The sequence below is a fragment of the Choloepus didactylus genome, chromosome 9, assembly GCF_015220235.1.
Source record: "Choloepus didactylus isolate mChoDid1 chromosome 9, mChoDid1.pri, whole genome shotgun sequence".
NCBI lineage: Eukaryota > Metazoa > Chordata > Mammalia > Pilosa > Megalonychidae > Choloepus > Choloepus didactylus.
In genome coordinates, this window is record NC_051315.1 from 74841591 (window position 1) to 74869399 (window position 27809).

Here is a 27809-nt window from a genome sequence, read left to right on the forward strand (position 1 = left end):
TGGTAAAACTTATATCTAATTTCTTCCTTATGTATAACTAGAATTCAGATTTCTGGTGAAAGTGTTTAAAAATTGAATCAGTTACAGAGTCAATCAGTTACAAAAACCCAATTCATGAAACTAACTTAAATGGATAATTTTATAAGGACTCTGAGGCATCACATAGAAACAGCATATGAAAGCAAATAGATAGTAAGAATACGTCTTTCAGAGCATTCTCTCTTCTTAATCTCTACATGAGAAGAGTATTTGGCAGGCAATGCTATCTACCTAGTACTTCCTGATCTTCTCTGTGCCCAGGCATGCAAAACGTTATTGACTCATCCTGAGATTTAGCTTGAGATCCTTTGGGCTTGCTTGGTTTAGGTGCCTACCATGAATTAAACAATTGTGGTAGGAGAATGGGTTACTTGACAGACAAGTCAAAGCTATGTGGATGGAGAATGAGAGTGACGATAATAAATGAATACACAAAAGGAAAAATACGTTGTCCAACAGCAACAATGTTTACAGTTTCTGATAGATATTTCCAAATTTATTTTTATACACATTACACTACTAACATTCTTATCTGATTTTGTGAAGTGTTCATTTCACCATATCTCATAAGCTCTAGTTTTAATTTGCAATTATTGTGTTCTAAATGAATATGACTATGCATGAATTTGAAACGTCAGAAAGGTTTCACAATTTCTTCCTCTCATGGGGAAAGGGTTGTGTTAAAGAAGAATGGAGTGCCAATAGGCACAAGTTTTGCTGGAAAATAACTATTGAGCCTTGACCTTCTATGCTTTTCCTAAATATGCTCCCATCTGAGCTATATACAGCAATGATCCACAAAATTTCTCTCAAATGAATAACACATATGCCTGTGTGTAAACTCTGTTGTAGAGTTTAACTTTTGCAAACTCAATATAGTCTTGTTGGTATAATTCAGAGACTTCTTTCTTAAAGTCATGAATTACCTTAAACATGCAACTTGAGATCCCTACTCTGATTTTTCTTTTTTTTTTTTTGCTTGTTTGCTTTATTTTATTTTGTGGAGGGGCATCTATGGCATTATATTCTCTTAGTTTTGTAACACTTTTCGGCAGCTCATTGTCTCAATTTCTTTCTCCATTGTTAGCTGCTGTTCCTGGGATTAACCTCAGTGGTTCCTAGGTCTCTCTTCTCTATCTATATATAGATTCTTGCTATCTCATCCAGGCCCGTCCCTACAAATGGAACTGATATGCTTATTGCTACCAAATGGGTATATGATCCTGACTCCCAACTCTTATTCCTGGCCACTGTCTCTACTTGAAGGTCTAAAAGTCATCTCAAACTTATGAAAAATTCATTTAAATTTTACTGTTTTCCCAACCTACTTCTTTCCAAACATTCCCATCTCAATAAATGGCACCAATAACCCCTCATTTCCTAGGATCAACATTCTCTGTTATTCTTGATTACTCCTTTCATCATCCCTGCATTTAATCTATGAGTACATTCTGTCAATTCTAGCTCAAAAACATTTCTCCAAATTGTTCCCTCATACCATCTCCACTTACCATCATAACCCAATTGCTTTATTTTTAGTATCTTCCCAACATTCTGCCTGCTTTCACTTATTCTTTCTATAACCAATTCTTCACGTAGTTACTATCATAATATTTGTACTTCTCACCTTCCTTCCCTTCTTCCTTCCTTTTTACTTTCATTTTTATCTTTAGATATTTGTCAGGAGATATATATATATATATATATATATATATATATATATATGAGTGTGTGTGTGTGTGCATGTCATTTTCTTTTTTTCCTTTTTTTTCTCCTAACTTTTCCCTTCTTTTCTAATTTGTTTTTCCATTCTCATATCTGACACAAAGAAAACCATGTTAACCAGCTACATGTGTCCTTACCCATATTTATCTTTATTGTTTTACAAATACATATCCATATTCTTATTTTTAATACAAAACCAGATCATAACTAATACTGTTCTCTCATTTGTATTTTTCATGTCTTATACAATAAAAGACTAGGGAATCCTACCACATTAATAGGTATAGTTATATCTGATTATTTTTAATAGCTGTATATCAGTCTATCATACGTATCATAATTTATGTTACTATTCCTTTCTTAATGATCATTCATTTTGTTTCAAGTTTTGTATGACTGTGAACAATTGTATTAAATACTCTTGTAAATATCTTTTTATACTGCTACTTCTATTCTATAGAGAGTCTAGGAATGCAAGGACTAAGTCAAAAATTACGTGCAATTTTAATTGTAATAGATTTTGCTAGACTACTTTCCAAAAAGCCTATAAAACATAGAAATGTAATAATTGTTTCTCATTTCCTTTACTTACAATAATATGCCATGATGTTATGCCTTTTGGTAAATTCACTATATCGCATATAATTATATTAATTTCTTTGGCAGCATATAAGAGATGTAGCTTTGGCTCTTAAATTTGCATTGTCCTGGCATCCATCCCAAGGCTACTTATTAGAATTGGAAAGTAAGGAGGTAAGAAAGACACAAATAGCCATTTTCAGAATCAGCTAAATATATTGTATAACAGGTGATCTATCATTCTTTTAAAAATGTAAAGAAGTATATAATATAAATTCTTTTATTTACTTCTTAGGGTTGAAGCTAAGCAAGCAAAATTTTGAAATTTCTTTCTGACACCTTTTGCATTTGAATTAATTTCCACACATCCTTAAGTAGGGTACTAAGCTGGTTCTGTTCTTTCAGCCTGAACCAATATTAGCTCTAGGCAAGGTGCCAGAGAATCAGAGAAATTCAAGTTTGTAAACACATATGATAATATCTGGCTATTCCCTTTCTTTTAGAGGAGAAATAATTGAAATTAAGGAAACTTGAGCCATTATTTTTCCAAAATTCATAGTTGCTTAGTTGGACATGTCTCAAGGTGGTTTCTCACAAGGTGTTAATTGTGATAGTGTCTACCCAAATATGATTCCATATTAAATTGATTCCAAGATGCCCTTTTATTTATAATTTCTCTGTAATTTAGACGTCTTATAATTACTGGCTTCTTACAGTTAATTAGAAGTATGTTTTCATTTATAATGGTGATAAATATGGCACATCTTAAAATTAATGGTGTATTAGACTTAAAAAAAAGAAGGATTTGTTTTTAATGGCCCGCAAATTTTCAACCTAGCAGAACTGACTGAAAAATAGCACCAGGAATATAGGAGATGGACCTATTGTTTTGCGTGTAATTATTGCCTTAAAAATTACCATCACTCTTCAAATCATACAATAAAAGATTTAGCTGCAATGGTCAATACTGGTTCTTCAATATATATCCCACAATTAGCATATATCAGTTTTTCTCAATCTTGAATAACATATAGATCCTTTTAAAAGATCCCCTAGCATAGATCAAGTTCACTCAGCATAATTTTACTCAAATACATGAACATCAAACTAATTATAAACCCCATATGTTTGTAGTTCTTGTCTAAACACAAACAAAAAAGATAGGAGTCAAAGGCAATAGGCAAAATATTCAAATTTACAATCTTAATTGTAACAGTTGATCTTGCTTTGCTACAGCCAAATCCTACCTCAAAACATGAATTCGTTTATGAGAGTTCATGTGTGAATACTGATCTTGGCATCCCTGAAGTGTGTGCTGACTATGGGTCCTCTAGGATGAGTCAGTTCTCCCACCACTTTTCTACAATTAACTATGCCATATCTTCATCAATGCAGGATACCATGATATTATGTGACTTCATGCTAGAACTAAAGAATTACTTACTTGCTAAATTCTTAGGTTCTTCCTCATTAGTCCAAAGCAATTAAAGTAGTAATACTTGGGACTAATGAGGTCATAAACAGGAAAGAAAGCAAAAGAGATAAACAATAGCGGCACTTATTTATAAATTACTGAGTATTACGGTTACACAGATGACTTAAGACTATGCTTATTACCTAAGGTCATTTTATAATGAAAAGAAAGTTTTAAATTCACTTGATATAATCTGTGACAACTAAAAATATATCACAGACACATTCGAGAAGGCTGGAATATGAATTTTTTTCAGGGTGACATTAGAATAGGAACTTCGTTCACAGAAGCTCAGGGAAGACTGAGTTGCTGGAACCCAGAAGTGGATTTATATTGTGGATCATTCAATTTATTGTTGGGAAGTCACTCAGATGAACAGAGTAAAAGCAGCCAGAGATTGTCATGACAGGAATTAGGAAATCCAGGCATGCAAGGGATAGTAGCACATGGTCTCAAACAGTAGTAAGCGAACTCAGGGAAGATTTACTTCTTTTTTGGGAGAACCAGAACAAGTGAATCAGGATAGAGATCCAGAATCCAGGGATCCAGACACTGGTCTGGGAAAAATGGTAGAACTCTGGCTTCATATATCAAGGCACTACATTGACATAAAATCTAGTCTGTGAGCCAGGACAGCTCAGTTGCTGAGCAGATACTTAACAAACAGATTCAGGTTAAGCAAAGCAAGATAAGGGAATGAGGTAAATCAGTACAAACACAAAACACAGAGAATCTTACTTTGAACTGCAATCGTAGAAAGGAGGAAATATCTTTTTTAAAAGACTAAAAATTAATTGGAATTGTTTTAGCCTAATGACAATCAGCACTTTTATATTTTAAGTTGTAATAGCTTTGGGTTGGAAAGTTGGCATTTGACACAAGTAATCTATAATTATCCCAAAAATATTTTTAAATATTTTATGATTAAGAAATATTGATTCTGCATGTTTGCAATAAGCAGTTGGATATTTAACTTAATCCATGAACTCTCAAAATCATTTGTTTTAAGTAATAGAAATAGACCATGGATAGCATAGGAGATTGTAACATGATAGGAAACCTAAAAACATTTATTCATGAACTTACTTTCTTTACACTGTGACAAAAGGAAACAAAAGGGAGCAGGAAATGGAAGGACAATAATTTGTCACTGCTTGCTAATTTAAACTTATTTGCCATAGAAAAGTATACTTCTTCTCTCGGATGACAGTGGAATTCCCATTTCCATTTCTCTCTTCTCTGTTTTTAGCAAAATTCAGATTAAAAGTTCTTTGCATATTTGGATACAAGAATTACATCATATCAAGTACATGTTCGTTATGGATAGAAAGGAGATAGCACATTTGGTCTGGAAGGAAGTGTTTTACATGGTGGTGGCTCATTGTCCTGAACATAATAAAATGTGCTAGCAACAGAGCTCATTTTAATGGCCTAGTGAGTATCACATAGTGTGATTAGTTTATTTTGAATGAGGGTTTAAATGTGGCCATTCAACTGGGAATAAGCAAATTCAAAGGGAATAAAGGGAATGTACAATCTTTTCTGAAATGTATGTCTTTGTAAATTCAAGGTGTAGGTACAGAATCATGTTGCTCACACCCAGTATTAGGTAATTTTGAGATAGATTACCACATGTATAGAGAAACAATGAATACAAATGAAAGACAATATGACATTCTGTACAGACGATATTCTGTCTCATGGGACAATTCATGTAACTGTGGTTCCTGTTTCCTGAGCTAGGAATTGAACTTCATGCTGCAGATAAAGATCTGAATATTTCACCAGAAGTACATTGAGGGAAAATACATTATTAAAAAAAAGACCTAGTTTGGATTATTATGACTTATACATGCACAGAAAACATCATCTTATCTTTTCATGTGTGGTTCTTCTTCCATTTCCTTAGGAACTTCCTTGGCATGGCTCAGTATTAGTACAGATTTTATTTTCTGTTGAATAATGCAAGTTTCCAAAATTTTGTAATGGAAACTATACAGGTCATCAGTTCTACCCAAAGTGATTTCTTCACAGAATGCCTGAATCTTCAAAATATAAATAAAAAGTAACTCAGTAATAATAGGAGTCAAAAATGGATTTAATTTCTACACAATATTGGTGGCGATCATTTAAAGACTCCCCACCCTCCAACACTACTGTGTTCATATTTAGTTCTAGCACATCATTAGGTGATCTGTTTCACAGAGTATAGTTTTGTAAATTCCTGCTCTTTTTCTCCCAAGACTTCCAGACTCCCCCAAGTGGATATCTGAGAAATTTAGCCAAGTGCCGCTAAATAACTCTGCCAATTCATAGTGATCTTTGATCAATTCACACCAACTTTTTTTTTCTTTTAATTGAAGCATGACAAATGGAGACTTTCTCTTTAGATGGAATTAGTACCCCCCTCTTACTACCTACTATTAATAATTTATTCACATAAATATTGCCTCTTTATGAACACTCTTTCTCTCTTCTCCTTCCTTTTCCTCTTCAAAATAAGTGAAATCAAACTGGCACATTCATTTAAGAACTCTATAGTGTTTTTCAGGGTCATTGCTAAATACAGCCTAGAACCTAGAATACAATGTCTTGCAATCTTGACTTCCAAATAAACAAGACAAGCACAGTTTATATCAATGTGTAGTTTGCTCTGATATAGGGGCATCAGAATGTCTGGAATCTGCTTTAACCAATTAAGCCATTCAAGGCAAGAGAAAAATAAAGCCTTCAGTAAAGCCTTTGAAGGCACCATCTCCCAGCCTCCCACTGCCTATTATAGATCTTTTCAAGTGCCGACTAATGAGTCCTATACATACCTGATGGGTTGCTCTCACTGCACCACCTCAGAGGAGCTAAACTTACACAAAGAGGGAATCAACTGGGTGGGAGGGAGGATGTAACAACTAGGTTGATGGGGCTGCCCTGGCCCGCTCAAAACCAGCCCGATGGTCTGGCTCCAGGGAACGCAGTAGACCCCATTCCCTACTTTCCTTGCCAAACCCAGTAGTTCGTTTGCAGGAGATTTTCCATTCAGGTTGCTTCTAGGACGAATGCTTTTGTTCGCTTACCACTCTTTGTAGTGCGAGAACTATAGAGAAATGCAAAGCAAGCTCGTGTCAGCCGCTTCCTTGCGGCAAAGCACCCCTTTCGGCTCAGCTTTGGCTGCCGAGGTTCTCAGGGGAGGTGGGTGTGGGGAATGCCAGGATGAGGGACACGTAAACCAGGAGTCTGTTTTTACCCTTTATTCACTTATACTAGCATCGCCACAACTCCTCCCTTCACCCACCCACCCCAGCTATCATCAACACAAGCTCTTACATTCTCTACAAAGGGGTGGGGTGCGGAGTGGGGGCATTTTCTTTCCTCCTTTCTATAAGATTCTGAGCAGGATACCAGGCTCCATGCCAATTTATATAAATAAAGTCAAATCAGCCAAACCTAATGGGCAGCAACTATATTGGGAGAGAAGCCGCTGCTGGCACCTCCCGGGATTCGCTGCAGTTGGAAGCGTTTAGCTTTTAGTATTGAATCCTTTATTTATTTAATTCCTCCTACCCCCTCCCCCACCCTCGACTGCCAGGCAGGAAATCTCTGACTCTTCATTTCCACCTCCGCCCCCACCTTACAGGAGTCTCCCACTTCTCCGTCACGGGCCGCTCTGCCTCCCGCCCGCGGTGGCCGTCGCGTCCCTCGCCCTCTGCGGCCGCCGCGCCTGGCCGGGGACGCCGGGCTCGCTGCGCGCTCCCACTCGCGCGCGGGCTGTGGGGCCTGGCGGCGGCGGGGGAGGGCGGGAGGAGGCAGCGGGTGACAGATGTACTCCTCTGACAGCTCTCAGTATCAGCCCAGTGGCTCCCTGCCATTGGCTCAGTGCAATGGACCGGCAACGCCGCTCACTATAATAACACTCATGCCTGCGCGCAGCAGCAACTCCGAGTGCGGACGCCGTGCGCGGGGGATGCTGCTGCCACCGCCGCTGCTGCCTCCCGGGCGGCTCCCGCTGTCCGGCTCCGTTCGGCCGTCACGCCGGCACTGACTCGAGCTCGCTCGGTCCTACTTGCCGGTCTGTCTCCGAGCCCGGGATACTCCCGTGGGCTCATCGTCCCAAAGCGAATTAGGAGAGAAACACAGAAAGAGAAAGCGAGAGACCAAGCGGAGCGGCGGGAGGATGCGGAGGCGGGAGAGCCTCAGAGCGCGCGGCGGAGGGGTGTAGTGAGCCGGCCCCGGAGGTCGGGCGAGAGTGGCGGCGGTTTGACCTCCTGGCTGGTCCCAGCCTGCGGTTCCCTGGCACCGGCGCGCTGCGGCTGCGGGCGCCGGGTGCATGGAAGCGGCGACTGCGGTGGAGGAGGCGGCGGCTGCCTCATGGAGTGTTACTACATTGTCATCAGCTCCACGCATCTCAGCAACGGACACTTTCGCAACATCAAGGGAGTTTTCCGGGGCCCTCTCAGCAAGAACGGCAACAAAACTCTGGTAATCGCTTCTGTTTCCTCCTCTCTAGAATAATTTTTCTCTCTCTCCTCTCTCCTTTTCCTCTGCCCTGCCTACTGGGGGGCATTTGGAAGGTCTGCTTGGTTGAGGTTGGTGCAAGGTTTTGGAGGTGTCTCTATCCAATTTGGTTTATAATGTATTCATTTATTTATACTGTGGGAGTGGGGTGAGAACTGTGTGTAGAAAAAGGAAGGAATCTTAGGGAAGCTGTGATCCTGGCTTTAGTTGACACTTCGAAAACGCTTTGGACACTCTCCACCTCACTCCATTACTATAATCTCTCCTTATTTGTAGCAAATTCTGCCAACAAGACCTCTTTTAAAAGGAAAGAAAAATACTCTAATTCCAAGTGACCCCGTGATATCTATCGGTTTAGGGAGCTGAAGATGAAAAAGGATATAGGTGTGTCAGAAGAAGGCAGGGAGCCATGTGGCTGATGGCACAGAGGACGTGGCGGGCGGGATGGAGTGATGGTCTTATAAGGAGTTTCGATTCAGGCTGTCTCCTGAAGGATTGGCAGCAAACTTATCTAGTGTGAAGTTGCCAGGACTGAGCTGAGCAGAGTGACTCCACAACCCTATGCTGACAACTTTCAGCTCTTCATTCTAAAGAGATTGGGGATAAGCGTAAGGGGTGATCGCTATGTCACTGTCAGAGCTACTAGGAAACATAATAGACGAAAAGAACCCAAGCAGTCTCTGGAATGTTCTCAGTGGACCACAGAGCTTCGTCTTTCAGCATTATGGTAGGAACAGCACTCCTGATTGGCGGGAGAAGATAGGCTGAGCATTGAGACAGTGCAGGGAAATAGCTCATACTTTTAGTCCAATGCTCCTCTTAGCTACAGAAACCTCCCTGCGGAACTAACTGGCATGTATTGGTATCTCTCAAGATGTATACACTTCCGTAAAAGAAAAAAAAAAAAAAAAAAAAAATAGAAGTAGAGGAAAGACTCATCAGGCTGAGCACTGTAAAGAGAGAAAAGCCCTTTTTTTAAAGAGAGAGAATGGTGTTTGGTTTAATTATCATTTGTTGTAAATTTTGAAACAATCTGAAACTTAAAAAAAGTTGCAAGTAAAATACAAAGAACATTTTCTCCCCTGAACCATTTGAGTGTAAACTGCCGACATGACATCCCATCACCACATATATGTCTGGATCCATCAGCAAGTAGCCCCTTTATCCCCCTTTACAAATTGGTTACTTAGTTTGAATGGATAGAGAGTGGGAGTTTATGAACAGACTCAGTCCAAAAGTAAATATTCTTAACCTGTTTTTCTGTATATATCTTAAAATATGATTCCAAGGTTGATCTATCTGTCTCACTATGGTGTGTGTTTTCCAAGAATGAAAAATTCTTCTCTTAAGTTTTAAGTGAATTCTAACATTTATGTGATACATTTTAGCTTCTTTCTTTTTCCCTTGAATCTAGTGGCTCCCTCTTCTCAGCTCATTTTAAAACTCAAAAAGCAGTCCTAGTTTGTTGCTTTTATTGCTGTTCTGGATGTAATCATTAGTGTTGTTGTTGAATAAAAGAAAGTGCAAATACTCTTCTTCAGTCTTTCTTAGTGGAGTCCTAGGCAAAGGCTATGATGCTACGTAAAGAATTCAACTTGGGATGTGGGGAGACCCTACATTTTGATTAAACGTTGGTTTGTTTTTAAACTAAGTTTCACTTGTAGGAAAAGCAAACTTACTGAACAAGCTCTCATCTTCATAGTTACAGTAATACTGTGGGTGACAAAACCACACAATAAATAGAATTATAGAAAAAAAAAATCAGTTATTTGCCAAATGCCAACATGTTAAAACTCTGTTGATCTTGACTCTTCAGTCAACCTTGAATTTCTAGCAATGGTTGATCTTATTTATGCTGACTTGTTTGCAATGTGTTTTGAAGTTGATTGGTTTTTTATCACTCATACTAATAAAAGAGAAATTAAAGTCTAGATTTGCTAGTGTAAGCTTGTGATTAAAATGGGTGATAAAAAGCAGTTACCTAAGTGAGATTAATAAATCTAAATATCCACAAATGCCAGAAGCAACAAACAGGCATAAAAGGTTTAGTTTTAGCTCCTATAGTGTTTCTCTTAACTGTAATGAAAGAGAGCAATGGAAAATTCATAGCTGGTACTTGCAGACTGTGTTTATGAGCTGCCCAAGTTTGTATTTCCTTTACAAGAGATTTACACTGATTAAAACAATGTTGATTTTCATATATGATTCAAGAATGTTAGAAACTATTCCTTTATAAGATGATATATGTTATACATGTGATTTCTAGATATCTTTGGAAGTTATGTTATTGAAGAATATGTCATTTATACCTATCTTTGAGTATAAGAGATTCTAGATGTATTCATAAATGAATGCTTTTAATTAAAAATAGAGCCATCTATATTTTATCTTAAAATGTCTTCTTTACAGCACATGGGACATTCTGAGGACTTAACTAGAAGCTGGAAGCTATAATACTACAAGCTAAAAGCTAATAGGCAACATAAAACTGGACCTGAAACTGCTAAGAATTAGCAAATTTAACAAGAAACTCAAATATTTTCTTAAAGTGTATATACCCTGCATTCTGGAAATTTTCAAGAAAAAACAGATGCATATCTTGCTTTTCTTCCAATTTCATGGAGTAATAATTTCTGAGCTATTTTCTACTTTCTTTTCTTTCTGATTTTGATGTATTTTGAATTTTGCCTTTAAATGCATCATCACATTCTTGCACTTTGAAGTATATTTAACTTCAAAGCATTTTAATAATATTTTAAGTGTTTTTATCTCAGAAAAGCACAACTAAAACCACAAAATCATTCAGGAAAAAAGTGCTTTGATTTTGTCCAAAGAAATTCCAGTCATTTTCAATCATTAGATATTTATGAAAGTTCCAAATTTCAGATTTAAAAAAAAACATATTTTAAATTTTCAAAAAAATATGTCAGACTAATTTAAGGAAGCCTGTAACTGTTAAAACAGTGTTCTTTCATGAATTGGAAGTTACTTATAGAATAACAAGTGCAACTCATGTTTCAATTACATTGATTTGTTATTCTACTCTTAAACCTAGAATGTTATCCTGCCACTCATACCTAGGAGAACTTCAAAATGTATACTCCTTCCCATAGGTCATATTATATCATCCAAACATTAAATTCTGGGAGGGAGAGGGGAAGAACATACTTGTAAGACTATGACCATTGTGTATCTTGACCTTATCCATGAGTTTTAAAAATTTATTCCATTGGACAAGTTTAACTAAAAATAATACAAAACTCCAGAGAAAGGTCAAACTACTTGTCATGATCACTGCTTTAAATTGTATTGTATCTGTGATACAGCTTTAATTCCATGGAGTGAAAAGTAAGCTATTTTAAAAGTGCTTCTAAATATTTCTAAAGTTATAAGCTTTAATTGCAATGAATAAAGTTTACCTTCCACGTAGTTTCATTCTTTTCCTTTACATTATTCCAACCCACCATTGTGTAACAGATACTTTTGTATTGCAATTGATCCTCAGAATTGCTTTGCCCTAATTATATATTTTAAAATAACTACTTTAAATATGGATTTAGGCTTTGACTTTGGAACATTGGAAATCATTACTAATTTGTTCATTCTGTTAGTTGTTCAGCATTCTTATATCTTATACTTCAATTATGTCTATTTTACTGGTGACGGAATTAAAAAAGAATGAATGGCTGGTTTCGAAGTTTGTAGTGGGTCAACAGTATAATGCAGATTTCCTGACTCCAGACATATTTCCTTTAGAATTTATCTACTAAATTATGAAATCTATGGAGGGTGGTAGGATGATACTCATGCTGATAAAGAGATTACACTGTGTCATCTGTTGATTGAAGACACATTGATTTCCAGTTGCTTCCAGGTGTGGAGAAATGGTGCCAGATCCATAGAATAATTTGAAATTCAAATTTATTTTACTTCTTCTCTTCCAATATGCAAACATCACTAATTTCTGTCTGGCCTAGGACTTATCTCTGTAGGCTGCCTTTAATTACCAGTAAATTAAGTACTAGGATTGTCAAGAAAATAGGTTTTAATTTATTAATTGGTTTTCATCGTATTTGTAAATTAATTCATTCAAATTTATTGAGATGCCTCAATTGCAAAGTACTATTCTAGGCACCACAGGCTAAGATGTATTCAGGGATGTACTAAGATCTATTCAAGGATGCTCCTTTTCATTTTGAATCTGTTGAAAAAATGTTCACATCTTTTGACATGTTTGCATGTTTCCTCATACTCAGGACTTTTGCATACTTATTAATTCTGTAAAGTATGAAAAAGTCTGGGTTTTGTTCTTTCTGTATATAGGAACTCACTAAAAGTACGTCTTTAAAATCCACTATGTGGCCTTTTGTTCTAATTATCGTTATGTCATATAACTAGTTATTATACTTGTCGTGCCCTTACACATTTTCTATGTCTCCCAGAGAATTTGATTTAAAGGGTTCTCCACTCATTGAGACCTATTTTAGTGGCACATTTAAGATTGTAAAGAAGACTAAAGAGACTAGGTATTGAGTTGGTGCTGATAAGTATATATTTAATAACCATTGTTAATGTTTTCAAGAGAGGTTGGGGTGAGGGTGACTTAAGACAATATCTTAATATATCCCCAAAAGCGCCTAGTTATAAACTTGTTCATATAATCAGTATGGTCAAGTATTCTTAAGAATTTCTTTTCAACTCTTACATGCTCAATATTAAAGACCATCTTGTGTCTCCTTTCACTTTTCTAAACTTAAGGTGTCATATATTCTTTGCTATATTTGTTACTTTATTCTAGCAAAATTTTACATAATATGCATCTTTAAGAACATTTTACTTAGGTAAGGAAAGTCACTAATAATTGAATTATTGGTATTCTAACTACTCAAAAATATAAGCAATATTTTAAGGCAAATGTCAATGAATACATGTGATTCCCAAACACCTTTGTTGGCTCATCAACTGTTAATTGAGCTATTTTAGATAGCTGAAATTCAAATAGTGACATAATATCTTGTCTTTACTTCTCAGTTATGCACCAATATTTCCTAGGTTATTGATGACAGTAATTACATTTTTCCTGAACATACAGAGCAGCAAGAACTTTAGGTACCAACTAGTCCAGAGATTTCATATGGTTACATTCAGGGCCAAATCCAGGCTTTAGAAGTAATTTATTTAGCGTACACAGTGTTTAAAGTTGTTTGAGTTTAAATCCCATCAGAGAAGAATGCATTTCCCAGTTCACCACTGTCTACAATGCTTTTTATTGTTATATAGGCTCTTCACTAATTTATAATACCTGCCTGACCAATGAGGTCATGTGAATTTTCTACTCCTTGTTTAGTTGAAGAAAGAAATTTTACCTATGGGAAGAGAAGCATTTTCATCATCCTACATGCATCCTTTGTTGTCTCAGCTGTTAGGAAGCAAATGGTATTTAAAGATTTTCAGCATATTCACATTTTTCTATGGTATCTGTTTGCTATATTAACTGGTTGAAATGCTTAGTAGTATTCTCTAGGTCAAATATCTGGGAATGTTATCTTAATAAAGAAACGTGAGTATTTGAGGGTGATACATTTTTTGCATTTTCAACTTGTTATTCAGGCCACTTGCCATTTTTGGTATTTTCCTGTTTTTTACCATTTTAAAAACTAATTTTTGAATATAATTTTATTTTTAAGCAATTTATATTTTAAATAAGCATATTTAATTCTGTTTACTTATTTGGAACACAGTTCATTGAATGTGTTATGCAGAATGGGAATCATATTTTAAAATAATTGCATTGATAAGAGTTGGAATAATTTCCTCTGGTAATTCAGTTTAACCAAGATAGCATTATAGAAAAACAAGTGCTGTACAGTAGGGTTTGAATAATCCTTTTAAAAAGTAGTTATAATCTATGGTATTCTGCCTGTAAAATTCATGAAAAAAACATTGTATATCTATTTATCACTTATTAAAATGCTAACACAAAATTTGGAATTACCATTTTATTAATTTTCTTTTTCTAGACGTTTTAACCTGAAACCAGTTGATCTGTTTTATCTCATTCAAAAACATCCATTGCTTGAGAAAATCCTCTCCATATATACTCACTGTATTATGATGGTGTTTTCAACTATCAAGTCTCCATTAATTTTATAAGGGTATTACAGTGCACTTGCCAGCACAGTATAAGATAAAGTGGAGTAATTAATAATTAAAACTCAAACCTAGTTTCACAGTAAACAAAGCCCATTACCTAGTGCAATGTTCTGGATTCTTTCATAATGGGTTGGCACCACTGGAAGAAAAGTATATTCTCGTCTAAATGTAAGTACATTTAACATACTAAATGTTTATGAAGGTAATGCCTTGTTCAAATTATAATAAAAGTTTTCTCTGAAATAGCTTTAGAAGAATGAACTATACTGTGGATCTGTTTACATCTCTTTTACAATAAGATAAACAATTTTTTGAAGTATAAATAATTTTGGATTTAAATGTAAATAGATAAAATTGATATTGTTAAACTATTTAGGTTTAGAGCTAATAAGCCTTATTGTGGCATATTTTGAAAAAAGTTTATAACAGCTTTATATGAAATATTTACCTGTCTCTCAGTGATAATACTCCCCAAGTAATAAATATCATAACTGTAAAATATTCTTATCTGTACTTGAAGAAAATAAGGCTGTCTTTAATTGAAATACATATTTTTAAACTTAATATCAGGAGTGTATATTTTGGTATCCTACATTTAAGAAAATAGGCTTTAAATTGAGCTACATAAAATGTAAGACATTTTGCAAAACAAAAATATTTTTGTAAAAAGCATTAAAAATATGCAGAGTGAGGTTGGGCAAGATGGTGGCATAGAGAGGAGTGGAAGCTAAGTAGTACCCCTGGAACAACTACAAAAAACCAGAAACAACTAGTAAATAATCCAGAATAACTGTGGGGGGGGGGGGACAAACGAGACCATCCACTCATCATACACCAACCTGAATTGGGAGGAATGCCTGAGAACACAGCGTAAAATCTGTAAGTAAAACCTGCGCATCCAAGTCATGCGACCCCCTCCCCCATAGCCTGAGCTGCAAAGCCTCGTGGTGCCAGAGAGAAGCTCTCTCCCAGCAAGCGAATATAGCTCAGCTGAGCTCCAACTGGGGTTTAAAGTAGCGAGTGTGAACTGCTCACTACAGGTACGAATCCCCAAAAAACAGACAGAGGCTTTGGGTGACGACTGATCTGGGAGAGCCAGAGGGTTGCCTTGGACTGGGTCTGAAGGGGACTATCTGTTTCTTTTTCGGCTCAGTGGAGAAAGCCCCAGTCATTTTCGGTTTCCAGGGCTGTGACTCCGGGAAAGGTGGAGACAGCACAAGCAGAGAGAGAGACCACTGAAATGCTAATGACCTCCACCTGGGAGGTCTGTCTTCTCTAGGAGGAAAGGGGTGGGGCCCTTTCCATTCAGAACCAGACCCCAGAGCCTGGGGGAACACCCACCAGTCAATAATTATAGGCTAACAGGCATCACCTGCTGGGCAGAAAAGCATAGTGACCTGAGGCATCACAGGGTGGAGCAATTTTCTAAGACATACCCTCAGGGAAACCAGATACTGAATATTTCTTCCCTCTGGGACCTGAGCCTGTTCTGGTCTGGGAAAACCTGATTTGGGTAACCAAGGAAACCATGCCTAGACAACAGAGGATTACAACCTACACTAAGAAAAACAAAGTTATGGCCCAGTCAAAGGAACAAACATACACTTCAACTGAGATACAGGAATTTAAACAACTAATGCTAAATCAATTCAAAAAGTTTAGAGAATATATTGCAAAAGAGATAGAGGCTGTAAAGGAAACACTGGGCCTATATAAGGCAGAAATCAAAAGTTCAAAAAAACAACTAGTAGAATCTATGGAAATGAAAGGCACAACACAAGAGATGAAAGACACAATGGAACCATACAACAGCAGATCTCAAGAGGCAGAAGAAAACACTCAGGAACTGGAGAACAAAACACCTGAAAGCCTACATGCAAAGGAGCAGATGGAGAAAAAAATGAAAAATATGAGCAACATCTCCGGGAACTCAAGGATGTAACAAAGTACAAGAATGTACGTATCATTGGTGCCCCAGAAGGAGAACAGAAGGGAGAAGGGGCAGAAGCAATAATAGAGGAAATAATTAATGAAAATTTCCCATCTCTTACGAAGACATAAAATTACAGATCCAAGAAGCGCAGCATACTTCAAGCAGAAGAGATATGAGTAGGCCTACTCCAAGACACTTAATAATCAGATTATCAAATGTCAGAGACAAAGAGAGAATCCTGAAAGCAGCAAGAGAAAAGCGATCCATTACATACAAAGGAAGCTTAGTAAGACTATGTGCGGATCTCTCAGCAGGAACCATGGAGGCAAGAAGGAAGTGGTGTGATATATTTAAGATACTGAAAGAGAAAACCCGCCAACCAAGAATCCTATATCCAGCAAAGCTGTCCTTCAAATATGAGGGAGAGCTCAAAATATTTTCTGACAAACAGACAATGAGAGACTTTGTGAACAAGACACCCGCCCTACAGGAAATACTAAAGGGAGCACTGCAGAGTGATAGAAGACAGGAGTGCATGGCTTGGAACACAATTTTGGGAGATGGTAGCACAACAATGTAAGTACACTGAACAAAGATAACTATGAATACGGTTGAGAGAGGAAGGTTGGGAGCATGTGAGACACCAGAAGAAAGGAGGAAAGATAAAGACTGGGACTGTGTAACTTGGTGAAATCTAGAGTGTTCAATAATTGTGATAAAATGTGCAAATATGTTCTTTTACGAGGGAGAACAAGCAAATGTCAACCTTACAAGATGTTAAAAATGGGGAGGCATTGGGAGAGGGATGCAATCAATGTAAACTAGACACTGTAACTAACAGAATCATTGTATTATGCTTCCTTTAATGTAACAAAGGTGATATACCAAGGTAAATGCAGATAAGGGGGGGATAGGGGAGGCATGTTAGACACTTGACATTGGTCGTATTGTCTGATTCTTTATTCTACTTTGATTTAAGGTTATTTTTCCTTTTGCTGCTTCCTAGCTGTCATTTTTTTTCCTTTTTTGTCTCTTTACCTTCTTTGACTCTCCCCTCCTGCCGTTGTGGAAGAAATATTGATGCCCTTATATAGATAGTAGTGAAGGTGGTGAACACATAAATATATGACCATACAGAGAACCATCGATTATTTACTTAGGATGGACTGTATGGTGAGTGAACAAAACCATATTAAAAAAAAAAAAAAAAAAATGGGTTGATGACAAAACCTCGAGGGCAATATAGTGAGTGAAATAAGCCAGACACATAAGGACAATTATTGCAGGGTCTCACTGATAGGAACTAATTATAATATGTAAACTCATAGACATGAAATATAAGGTACCAAGATATAGGACGAGGCTTAAGAATGGGGAGTTGTTGCTTAGTATGAGGAGAATGTTCAATTAGGATGAACTTAAACGTTTGGAAATGAACAGGGATGTTGGTAGCAAGATGTGAGAATAACTAACAGTGCCAAATGGTATGTGAATGAGGTGGAAAGGGGAAGCTCAGAGTCATATATGTCACCAGAAGGAAAGTTGGAGGTCAAAAGATGGGAATGTATAAAACTGAATCCTATGGTGGGCAATGTCCATGATCAACTGTACAAATGCTAGAAATTGCTTCCATGAACCAGAACAAATGTATGACAATACAATTAGAAGTTAATAATAGAGGAGCGTATAGGGAAGAAATATATACCTATTGCAAACTATATACTACAGTTAGTAGTATTTCAACATTTTTTCATAAACAGTAACAAATGTACTATACCAACACTACTAGTCAACAATTGAAGGGGGTTGGTTAGGGATAGGGGAGGATTGGAGTTTCCTTTTCTTTTTTTCTTTTTCATCTTTCACTTTATTTCTTGTCTGGAGTAATGAAAAGTTTCTAAAAATTGAACAAAAATTAAGTGTGATGGATGCACAGCTGTATGAGGGTACCCAGGGGCAGGTGATTGTACACTTTGGATCTCTGGATAATTGTATGGTATCTGAACAATCTCAATAAAAATGAAAAAAATATATACAGAGCGAAGTCAGTGCCCACCAAAGACCAGCAAGAACATAGCTCTAGATGAATCAAGTTATGTTTTTTGGTACTCTTGGAACAAGGCAAACTGGATACCATGGAGACCCTTTTGGGCATGTCATGAAGAGGGTATAAGGAGGACTTTTATACGGTGTGGGATTGTATGAGGTTATTTTGGTGAAGAGTTTATTGAAGCAGTATTTTATTCTGGATTGGGTAGAGTCAGAAAGCATGGCCAATTCCATGTTTTGTCCTTAATATTTTTCATCTAGGAGGCAGAGAAGCAGAGTGGAAGTAATTGCTAAAGAAGTTGCAGTTGATGAAGAAGCAGCTTTTACTCATGTTGTCTGGCAGATGGGGATGTTTGGTAACAAAAATAGTGTTTTTGTTTTGTTTGTACTCAAACATGATTGTGGAGTGGTCTTGTTTTTGTCTAGTTCCATCATGGTCGCAGAATGACCTTGCCTGATGATGCTGTACTGTGACAAGAGAACACCACACCTCTTTTTTAGACCCAGGGAAGCTCCCAGCTGACAGCTTTCAAGGGCTGCTGTTTTCTGATTCTCAGGTATGACCATGGGTGTGGATAGTTGATGTAGGGAGGAAGGACAAGATGACTGAGAAAGAGGATTTCAAGGAAGTGAGAGGCTAAGATTTGGGAAGGATTGTATTTATATATTGAAATCACTAGGAATTATGACAAGAGTAGTGTTGAAGAGAGTGACAGTGAAGCGGCTGCTAACCTATTGAGGGAATGAAGATGGGTGACGCAGGGTTGGTAGAAAACTGCAAAAGGAGAGGTGTGTGATATAATTGGATAAAATGGAATCTAAAGCTGTGGGTTTTTATGGAAGAGAGGGAAGAATAATGGTTAAGAAGTCTCAAGGTATGAACAACGACATTTGCTTCTTACCAAGGATTTGGGAGGATTTGGGGAGACAATATATCCACCTCTTGAGAGATGCAGGGAAAATAATGTTCTCAGGAAAGAGAGAATAGACTGCAATTGGAACAAACAAAGGTGAAGTGAACCTTCAGTGAAGAGTTTCAAGTTATAGAGGTTATGTTGATAACCTCTGAATTGAAGGCAGCCCAGGCCAAGGCTTTTACAACATGTGGAGGAATAGAGGATTGTGTCAGAAAAGAGGATGTACGTAGTCATATGAAGAAAGAAGTCCAGGCAGTGAGGGAGAATTTGGGAGTTCTGGACTTCTTGTAGTGACTGACATCACTGGGAACAAGATTAGTTCTGATAACCCCAGGGCAGGTAGTGGTAGCAGTGAAATAGTGAAGGATGAGAGAGGTGTGGGTTCTGGTAGGGGTTACGCAGGTTTCTTGAGCACACCTTTAACTCCTTCTGTGAGACTGGCTTATGCACAGCCCTGCTCGGACTCCAGCGCTCTCTCCGTATGACAAATGAAGTATTCTGGCACAGAGGTGTGGTTGCTTCTAGTGTAGATATTCTCTCCCAAATTCTGCCACTGGGATCTAAAGTCTTAACAGAAATTCATAGGTTAATCCATCCTATTGCCTTGTTTGTATCCTTAACACAGAGAACACTTAAAGAATGCAATGTGGAGCAAGAAAGTTTTGTTTGAAGAGACATTAGAAAAGTTCTGGAACTCTGGCAGTTGCCAAATAGCTTAAATGGATTGTGGAAAGCAGGTGATTTTTGGGCAAATGAGTTCCAGGGAGGGAGATGATACTTTCAGGTTTAATGATGGGAGGTTTGTATTGAATGATTTTTCCTACAACTGGTCAAGACATAAACATGGGATAAAATATGAAGTGTCTCTTTGTTTAATGCAAATATCTCAAGTAGCATGGTCCAGTGATTCCCAAGGAAGTGCCAGTGCAAATGCCATAAAGTTACTTTTGTGGTATCTCTTTCAAAACTTGATATTTAGCGAATCACCTCTGCTTGTTGAAGGCATGATTTCTGACTAAAGTACCTGTATAAGAGGTGAAGAGGACTGCTGCTTTCACTCCAGGATTGGGTTCTTGCATTTAATTTGACCTATCTTCATTAAAATGCTTACTCTCCTACTACAGTATAGTGGTAAAAGCACAAACTCTTTAAAACATGATGGTTTTTGGCCAAAATCCTAAATTTACCTCTATATCAATAAAGAGTTGAGTTCAGCTGCTTACAAGCAAAATCTCACATATCTACCATGTACCTAAATAGTGTCATACACACATACATATATATATATATATGATATCTTTTCATTTATTGATAAATCTGCAAGTAAATATTTCCTAACTTTAAGTGTCCCAATAACATCAGGACTCTTTGATATTTTTTTTTTTTTTGGGCATGTCTCCTATGACTGTAAGGTGGTACTTCTCCAGCCATCACATCTCCTTTCCAAGTACGAAAAAGAAGTAAAGGAAAAAAGGACAAGAAGTTGAATGTCTGTCTTTTTAAGAAGTTCTCTCTAACCAGTTTGCTTACATCTCTTTGGCCAGAGCAGTGTCACAGGATGACTCTTGAGTGCAAGGAAATATGGAAAACATGATTTCTTAAAACCATGCACATTGCTAATCCCAATAAAATCAGTGTTATGCTAGTAGAAAAAGAGATGATAATGGATATCGATCAGGCAAGAAGAGTCTCTACACAACTACCCACTGGCTTTGTGACTTGGTCAAGTTCACTTCTCCTCTGTCAGTTTTATTATCTTTAGAGATGATAATAATACCTACCAGGAAGACTGATTTGCAGATCAAATGAGATAATATGTATAAAGTATTTGAATAAGTTTTGTCACATAATAACTCTTCAATAAATATTAGCTGTTGTATTCATAGCTCAATATGTATGAATTTAAATAATATGGACCCTGTTAGTAATGAATTATATCAGTATTTTTTCTCAGTTTACCCAGGTCATCTCTTAAATACTTACCCTGTCCCCCAAAATGCTTTAAACCTCCTCCCTTAGATATGGACTAGGCCCTGGATATTTCAGAGATACAGAGATGAAAATCCTATGGAAACCTTCACATATCAGTTATTTTTTGACTCATAAAGTTCATGGACTATACACTATATTGCTAGAAATCTGACTCTTGAAAGTACAAGATTTCTTTTAATTCTGTCCAATAGTAACTTGCTATAGCTGTTTTCCTTGCAATTCTTCTTTGAACACTGCAATTCTAATATTATAAAATTAATATTTACACTAGGGGGCGGAATAACATTTCCTCTTGCTCTCATATAGACAAGCATAGTAAACAATCATAGATTAATAGATTTGTCAAATATAGTTACCATGCTTTTGGGAGCTAAAAGTCACTCGACATTTTCACTGCCAGAAGAAATGCAGCATAGGTGTGATATATTTGTATGTACTTTATTTGTATATTTAACCAAGTTATTACTCTTGGCCATTATCAACCTCAGTCACATATAGTATATGTAGTAACATGCTGCTGAGATAAGAGCTGGTGTCCAAATATACCTTACTAGAAAACCATTCTTGGTTATAAAAGTATCCGTTTTCACTATTGAAGTTAATGTCATATTTTTCTAGGTTTTTCTGAGTGCCTTCAACCTACTAGTTTCATGATTCTTAATGCTTAATTTACTTTAATGTCAGTTAATTCATAATTAAATTTTCATGATCTTTTTTAAGCAAAGTAAAGGGATTGTGATCACCACTATTTTTTGAAACTAGAATAGCTGAAACATGAATTAAGGAATATGTAATACTTTGAAATTCATTCCTTCTTTTTATGACTGCCACAATTAATGTTGTAGAAAAAAATTAGACCCTAATCTCCAAGGTTTGCTAAAATTTAATGGCGTTTCCTCCATAACAATTGGGATTGCATTTCTTAGGGAAAGGATACAGATAGCAAATGATAACACCAACTGTTCTATTTGCATTACTAATCACTGTGAAATTATTGCTGCACCATGAAAGATGCAATTTTTATAGATCAGGATTTAGAGCAGTTGATATTATGATACTTCCTTCTACTCAAAAACACATGGGGCTGTTTTGCCCAGTAGTCTGGTATTAATAGAATTTCAGATATACCAAATTATATATTGGTTCCCTGGAGAGCCACATTGTAGCAGTCTATTGCTACATTATTCTGCACTAAAGCATTAGTGAAATAAAAAATAATAGTAATTATTATTATTAATCAGAGGAAATTGGTTCTCTTTGTACTGTGCCTACCATAGCTGTAAGCATGATTTGATGATGTAAGAAAAAAATTAAATACTAAGGATGTTGTTTACTTATAATGCTCAGTTGCTTTGATTAAAGTACAGTACCAGTAATTCAATTCACATATGTTATAGTCTGAGTAATTATTTGACTTTCAGGCACCAAACGTTCCAAATATTTTGACTCATCAATACTGTGCCAATACTGTTGTCTAAACTATAGAACTGTAGATCATGTGAGAGACTCTTCTATCTTATCTCTCAGCACCCTACCTAAATTAAGTACAGTATCTATTCATAGGTACAAGGCAAAATAGATACATAAACACAGCAAAATCTCTCATCCCTCTCTCTCCCTCCCCATCTGTCTCACTGTCTGTCCCCTCTCCACACACATTGTGGCTGTCTAGGAAAGCAGAGAGGATATTGTTATTTCAGTATTCAGCCTGTCTCCATGTTTGTTTCTTGGAAAGCATGGAGAATTCTACTCTCAGCATCGGCTAGAGCCAGAGATCAGAACGTTTCCTTGAAAAGATACTAAGAATTTACTACTATCCAGCCATTAGAGTTCTAAAATAGCTGTGGTAATATTTTGGGAACTCTGGAAAAATTTAACCACCAAAATTCTATTGGATGACCATAATTCCTAGGAATAAAAAAAAAAAAAGAAAAGAAGAAGGGTCATTAAATCCTCAGGCATAAACGAACATGTAAAAATGTGAGTTAAGATAAGAAGGCATATCAATTTAAATAGCAGGGTGATGTTTTATCCAGTTTTGCCTGGGATAGTCTCAGTTCATGCTTATTGTCTGGCATGATTAATAATAGTACCTCCTTTAACTCTCAAAACCATTCTCATATGGATGATAAATTATATGGTCAATCTACTAAATATAAAAACCTCCACAGTGACTGCAAGTAGCCTGAAATGATTTCTCAGTTTGTATCCTGGCTTGAGTTCTGCATCCTTTAGGATTTGTGAACTCATGGGAGACAGTTATCTATAAAAGATGTCTTAATATGATACTACGATATGTTTTCAACAATCCCAATGTCCATGATATGCAGTGATGTAAGGAGTGGAATTATTCAGCCTTCCCATCTTCTTGCTGCTTGAGTTTATCTGCGTGATGGAAGAAGGGATATTAAGAGGCAGGGTGTTGCAAAGACAAGAGGTCAATTGGAGATTATTTGAGGCGGCAGCTGCCTCAGAGTTCAAAGGAGAGGGGAGCCACAGTGAGTGTTCAGTGGCCCCACACCAGCCTTGTCAGTGGAAAGTACCTGGGGCTGAAAAGCTAGCTGTAATATTCCAAGCTACTGCAGTGGACGAATTTTGCCCAAGCAATGCCAGTTTTTATTCCTCAGCAATCCTGATTCAACAGGCCCACCTTTGAATCTGTCAGCTACCTAATGCTCTGCCAAAAATGCATTTTATGCTCCATTTAATGAGTTAATTTTAGTTATTTTTTTCACTAAAAAACCTGACTAGAATTAGGGAAATTGTAGAATTTAATTTTTTTTCAAGAAAATGAACATTTTGCTGAGTTATACACATGAGGAGTTTTGACAGTGTTTTAAAAATTCCCTCCTTTGCTTCATATCATTTCACCCCCTGTTTTCTGTAGTAAAAGTGTTCAGGCTTTGGAACTAGAGACACCTGGGTTTGGATTCTGGCTGTGCAACCTGGGCAAGATATTTAGCCTCTCTTAGATGCTGTTTCTTTAACTATAGATAGCAAAATTTACAATTCATTAAGCTCCTGCTGTACACCACGTGCTATTTTAAACATATATAAATTATGCATAATTACCACTGAAATCCTCAAAGATGGGTATGTGTGAGCAGGAGTATTATAATCATTAAATAACATATGGAAAGTGTCTGCTTCAGTGTCTGGCATATAGTCAATGCAATTGTTATTTTTACCATTATCATTATCTTAAAAAGACTTATCTTTTCTCCTCTCCAAAGCTAAACACATGGACTTGTACCTTTCCATATAGAATCTGAGAGGTGACAAATGACTAGTACAGACAGTAAGTGCTTTAGGGAGCTGAATAAAATATAGATCAGGGATTTGAACATAAAATTTAACTGGTATAGACTATGTGTAGAGTACCTAGTTTTGTCTACAGAAGTAAACTAAAGTTCTCTGGAGCACAGATTCCAAAAGCAGATGATCATAATTGTCACCGAGGGCTTGTTTAGGAAATACAGAACCTTAGACCTGACTTCATAGCTCCTAAATCTTACTATCTATAGGTGGGGTCCGGAAATCTAGGTTTCCTCAATGCCCCTAGGTGACTCTAACTGTTCTAGGATAAAATACGTCTGGCTTGGGTTCAGGGAGCTTAATCCAGAAAAGCATTTGGAAGTTACACATTCATACGTAGTGTGAGAAATGAAGACCTGCTCTCATTCTTTCTTGGGTTTACTGCCCAACACTCCCCACAAAAAAAAAAAAAAAAAAAAAAAAAAAAAAAATATTTTTTATGGAGCTAACAGCAATATATTTGTTTTATTCTTTAAAAAAAAACTAGAAACTAGGAAAAATACCTGGAATATATTTAAAGTTATAAACAGAAAAAATTCTAGTTCTAGGTTCAGCTTCATGAGCCAATTTGTTATATTGGCCAATTTTCTTTTTAACAGGTTTTGTAAATTATGTACAAATTAGGGATAATAATGCATTTCATAGTATTTAATAATTTTCGATGCATGTTGTTCTTTTATCATTGTGTTAAGCAACAAATCAACAAACCTACTTATAAAGCATTAAATATTACCCCCAAACCTTATGGTTATGTATATACATACACGCACACACACATATATGTGTCTATATATGATTAATTAAAATTGGCATTGTTGACAATTTGTTAGCTTATCAATAACGTGTTCAACAAAGATATTTTCAAGTTTATTCTTCTCCTTAAAGCTAACAGAAACTATTTAATTACATGAAATGTCAAGTATATTTTGCATACATTATATTATACCAACATAGAAAAAAGGATTAGTTAGTAAAAGAAGACATGGTTTTAATAAAATCAGAGATTAAAATACTTTTTTAGTATTTTCAATTCACTGTGATTCTCCCCCACCTTTTTACACCTGGTATACGCAATCTTCTATTTACTGTTAAAAATAATAAATGTTCTCACACTAAAGCAGGCAACTGGAATTATTTGCAAGCAACTATAACTGGAAGTGCACTGTCCTTTTCTAGGATATTTTATTTGGCTTTTCCATTTACAGAAATAAAGTAAGAGAAGCAGTTCATTTTCTAGTCACTGGGCTTTCCAGTATACATTTCTAGGTTTGGCTTTCCGGTTTAGACAGTTCATAATGTGTAGGTTATCCTTCCATCTTTCTCAGAAGATTATTTTCAGGGAGAGCACAAGAAAATGAAAAGATCTGAAACCTTTTAATATATTTTTTGGTAAGCTGCTGGTACTTCTAAATTTATTCTCTCCTAATTGCTGGCTGTGCTGAAGAGTAGTGAAAGAGGATTGGGGAGAAAATCACCTTGTGATGTGTGAACAGGAAGTAATCAGGACAGAGCTTTTGAACAGCCTTTGGTGAGATTTGCAAAGAGCTTTCCTATTCTTTTCTCTCCTCATTAGTTTGGTCCAAGAATAAACTTGTACGTTATTTTATGATCAAGATAAAAACTTGTAAAGGTAAAACATACATTTACAAGTTTTTTTTTAAAAAAAATAAACATGTTTTAAAATTCTTTCAGTGGTTCTATTTGAGGTTACTGTATGGTCTAGAATGCTGCCAGATGTCTGGGATGGAATAGGAACATTTTCAAGGATTAATGATGTCATTATGCTGAGAAATATTATAGTAGTTTTTTGAAGTAGAGAATAAAGGAAGTCAACATAATTCAATGTAATAAAAAAAAGCTAGAAGCTATTATTGTGTGGTTAAAAATAAAATTGATAGTAAATATTCTTAAATGTGGAGGTTCACAAGATGAAACCATGGCCCTAAATTAATTTCTTCTAAGTTCATATTTTACATAAGTCTGTATGCTTAATACAAAACGCATGATTTGTAATCAAGAAGTTACCATTATTACCTGCGTTTTATAGTTGAGGAACTGAAGAGAATCTAAGTATCTTGCCAAAGGTTGTAAAAGCTTATGAGAGATTCAACCTAATTCTATCTTAGGTTGTATTTTAGTCACAAGCACAATAAATTGTAGCCTTTTATATTTGTTCTTATGATAATATAAACACTTCTATTCTATAGAGAAATAACTTTAGCAGAGGTCAGTCAGTTACACAATGCAAATTTGAAGTCATACTTGCAAAATACATATTCTAGAATCTACCCTTTAAAAGCTATTTCTGATTATATCTGTATATAATAATATAAATACATCAAATTAGAAATCAGACACATATATCAAAAATTAATGTGCAAATATCCCTAAAGAAGTGTATATTGCATTTTATGTAGTCATGTAGGTCTGTCAGAGAATCATGGCAAATACTTATTCACCTAAATTAAAAACACAGATTGTTAAAGTTAGTTTGTATGTTTCAACATTTGGAAAATAAATAAAGAGGAATCAAATATAATGGTAACATGTCAGGTTATTGCCTATAAGTCTATCAGATCTGTTTTGTGTGCCAACTGTTACATTGTAACTCGTTAATTTTCTTTTAATACAAATTAAAAGGAACAAATAGTAAGACAGAGACCTCTACAAATATGAGTAAAATATACCACTTAATTTTCTGCTAAAAAATTGCTGGTTTTGTAAGTTGTAAGAAATGGAGAAAGATGTAAGCAACAATTTTCACCAGAAAGAGCAAGACTATGAAAATGAGGTTGTGTTTTTGACAATAGATGGGTAGCTAAGTGAGTTCATTTTTATTTTAGCAATTATCTCTCATTAAAAGTTGGCAAAATGGGCTCATTTGTTTATTCATCAAATATGAATTAAGGGGAGTAGTAACATCATCTGACAGTTCTTTTCTTTTTGAGTTGCTTAGTCATCAGGGTGTAGAAGAGGGGATGGCGGCACAACTGGCTGGCTGGCTGGCTCACACCTAATTCTTTTCCTTGAGCCTATTGAATGTTACTTTCAAGGAGAGTCTAGTATTACCATAAGTGGAGAGACACAGAAAAGGAAGAGAATTTCAAATGAAAAGCTAGAAAAT

General features: G+C 36.2%; 1 protein-coding gene across 1 annotated transcript in view; it reads left to right on the plus strand.

Annotated features, from left to right (window-relative positions):
- Nucleotides 1-7645: 7645 nt before the first annotated feature.
- Nucleotides 7646-27809, plus strand: part of ZNF804A (zinc finger protein 804A) — a 282505-nt gene continuing 262341 nt past the window's right edge. The window contains exon 1 of the mRNA XM_037850232.1: nt 7646-8290. Within this exon, the coding sequence (XP_037706160.1) occupies nt 8180-8290 (111 nt within the window). The 5' untranslated portion in view covers nt 7646-8179. The remainder of the gene's footprint in view (nt 8291-27809) is intronic.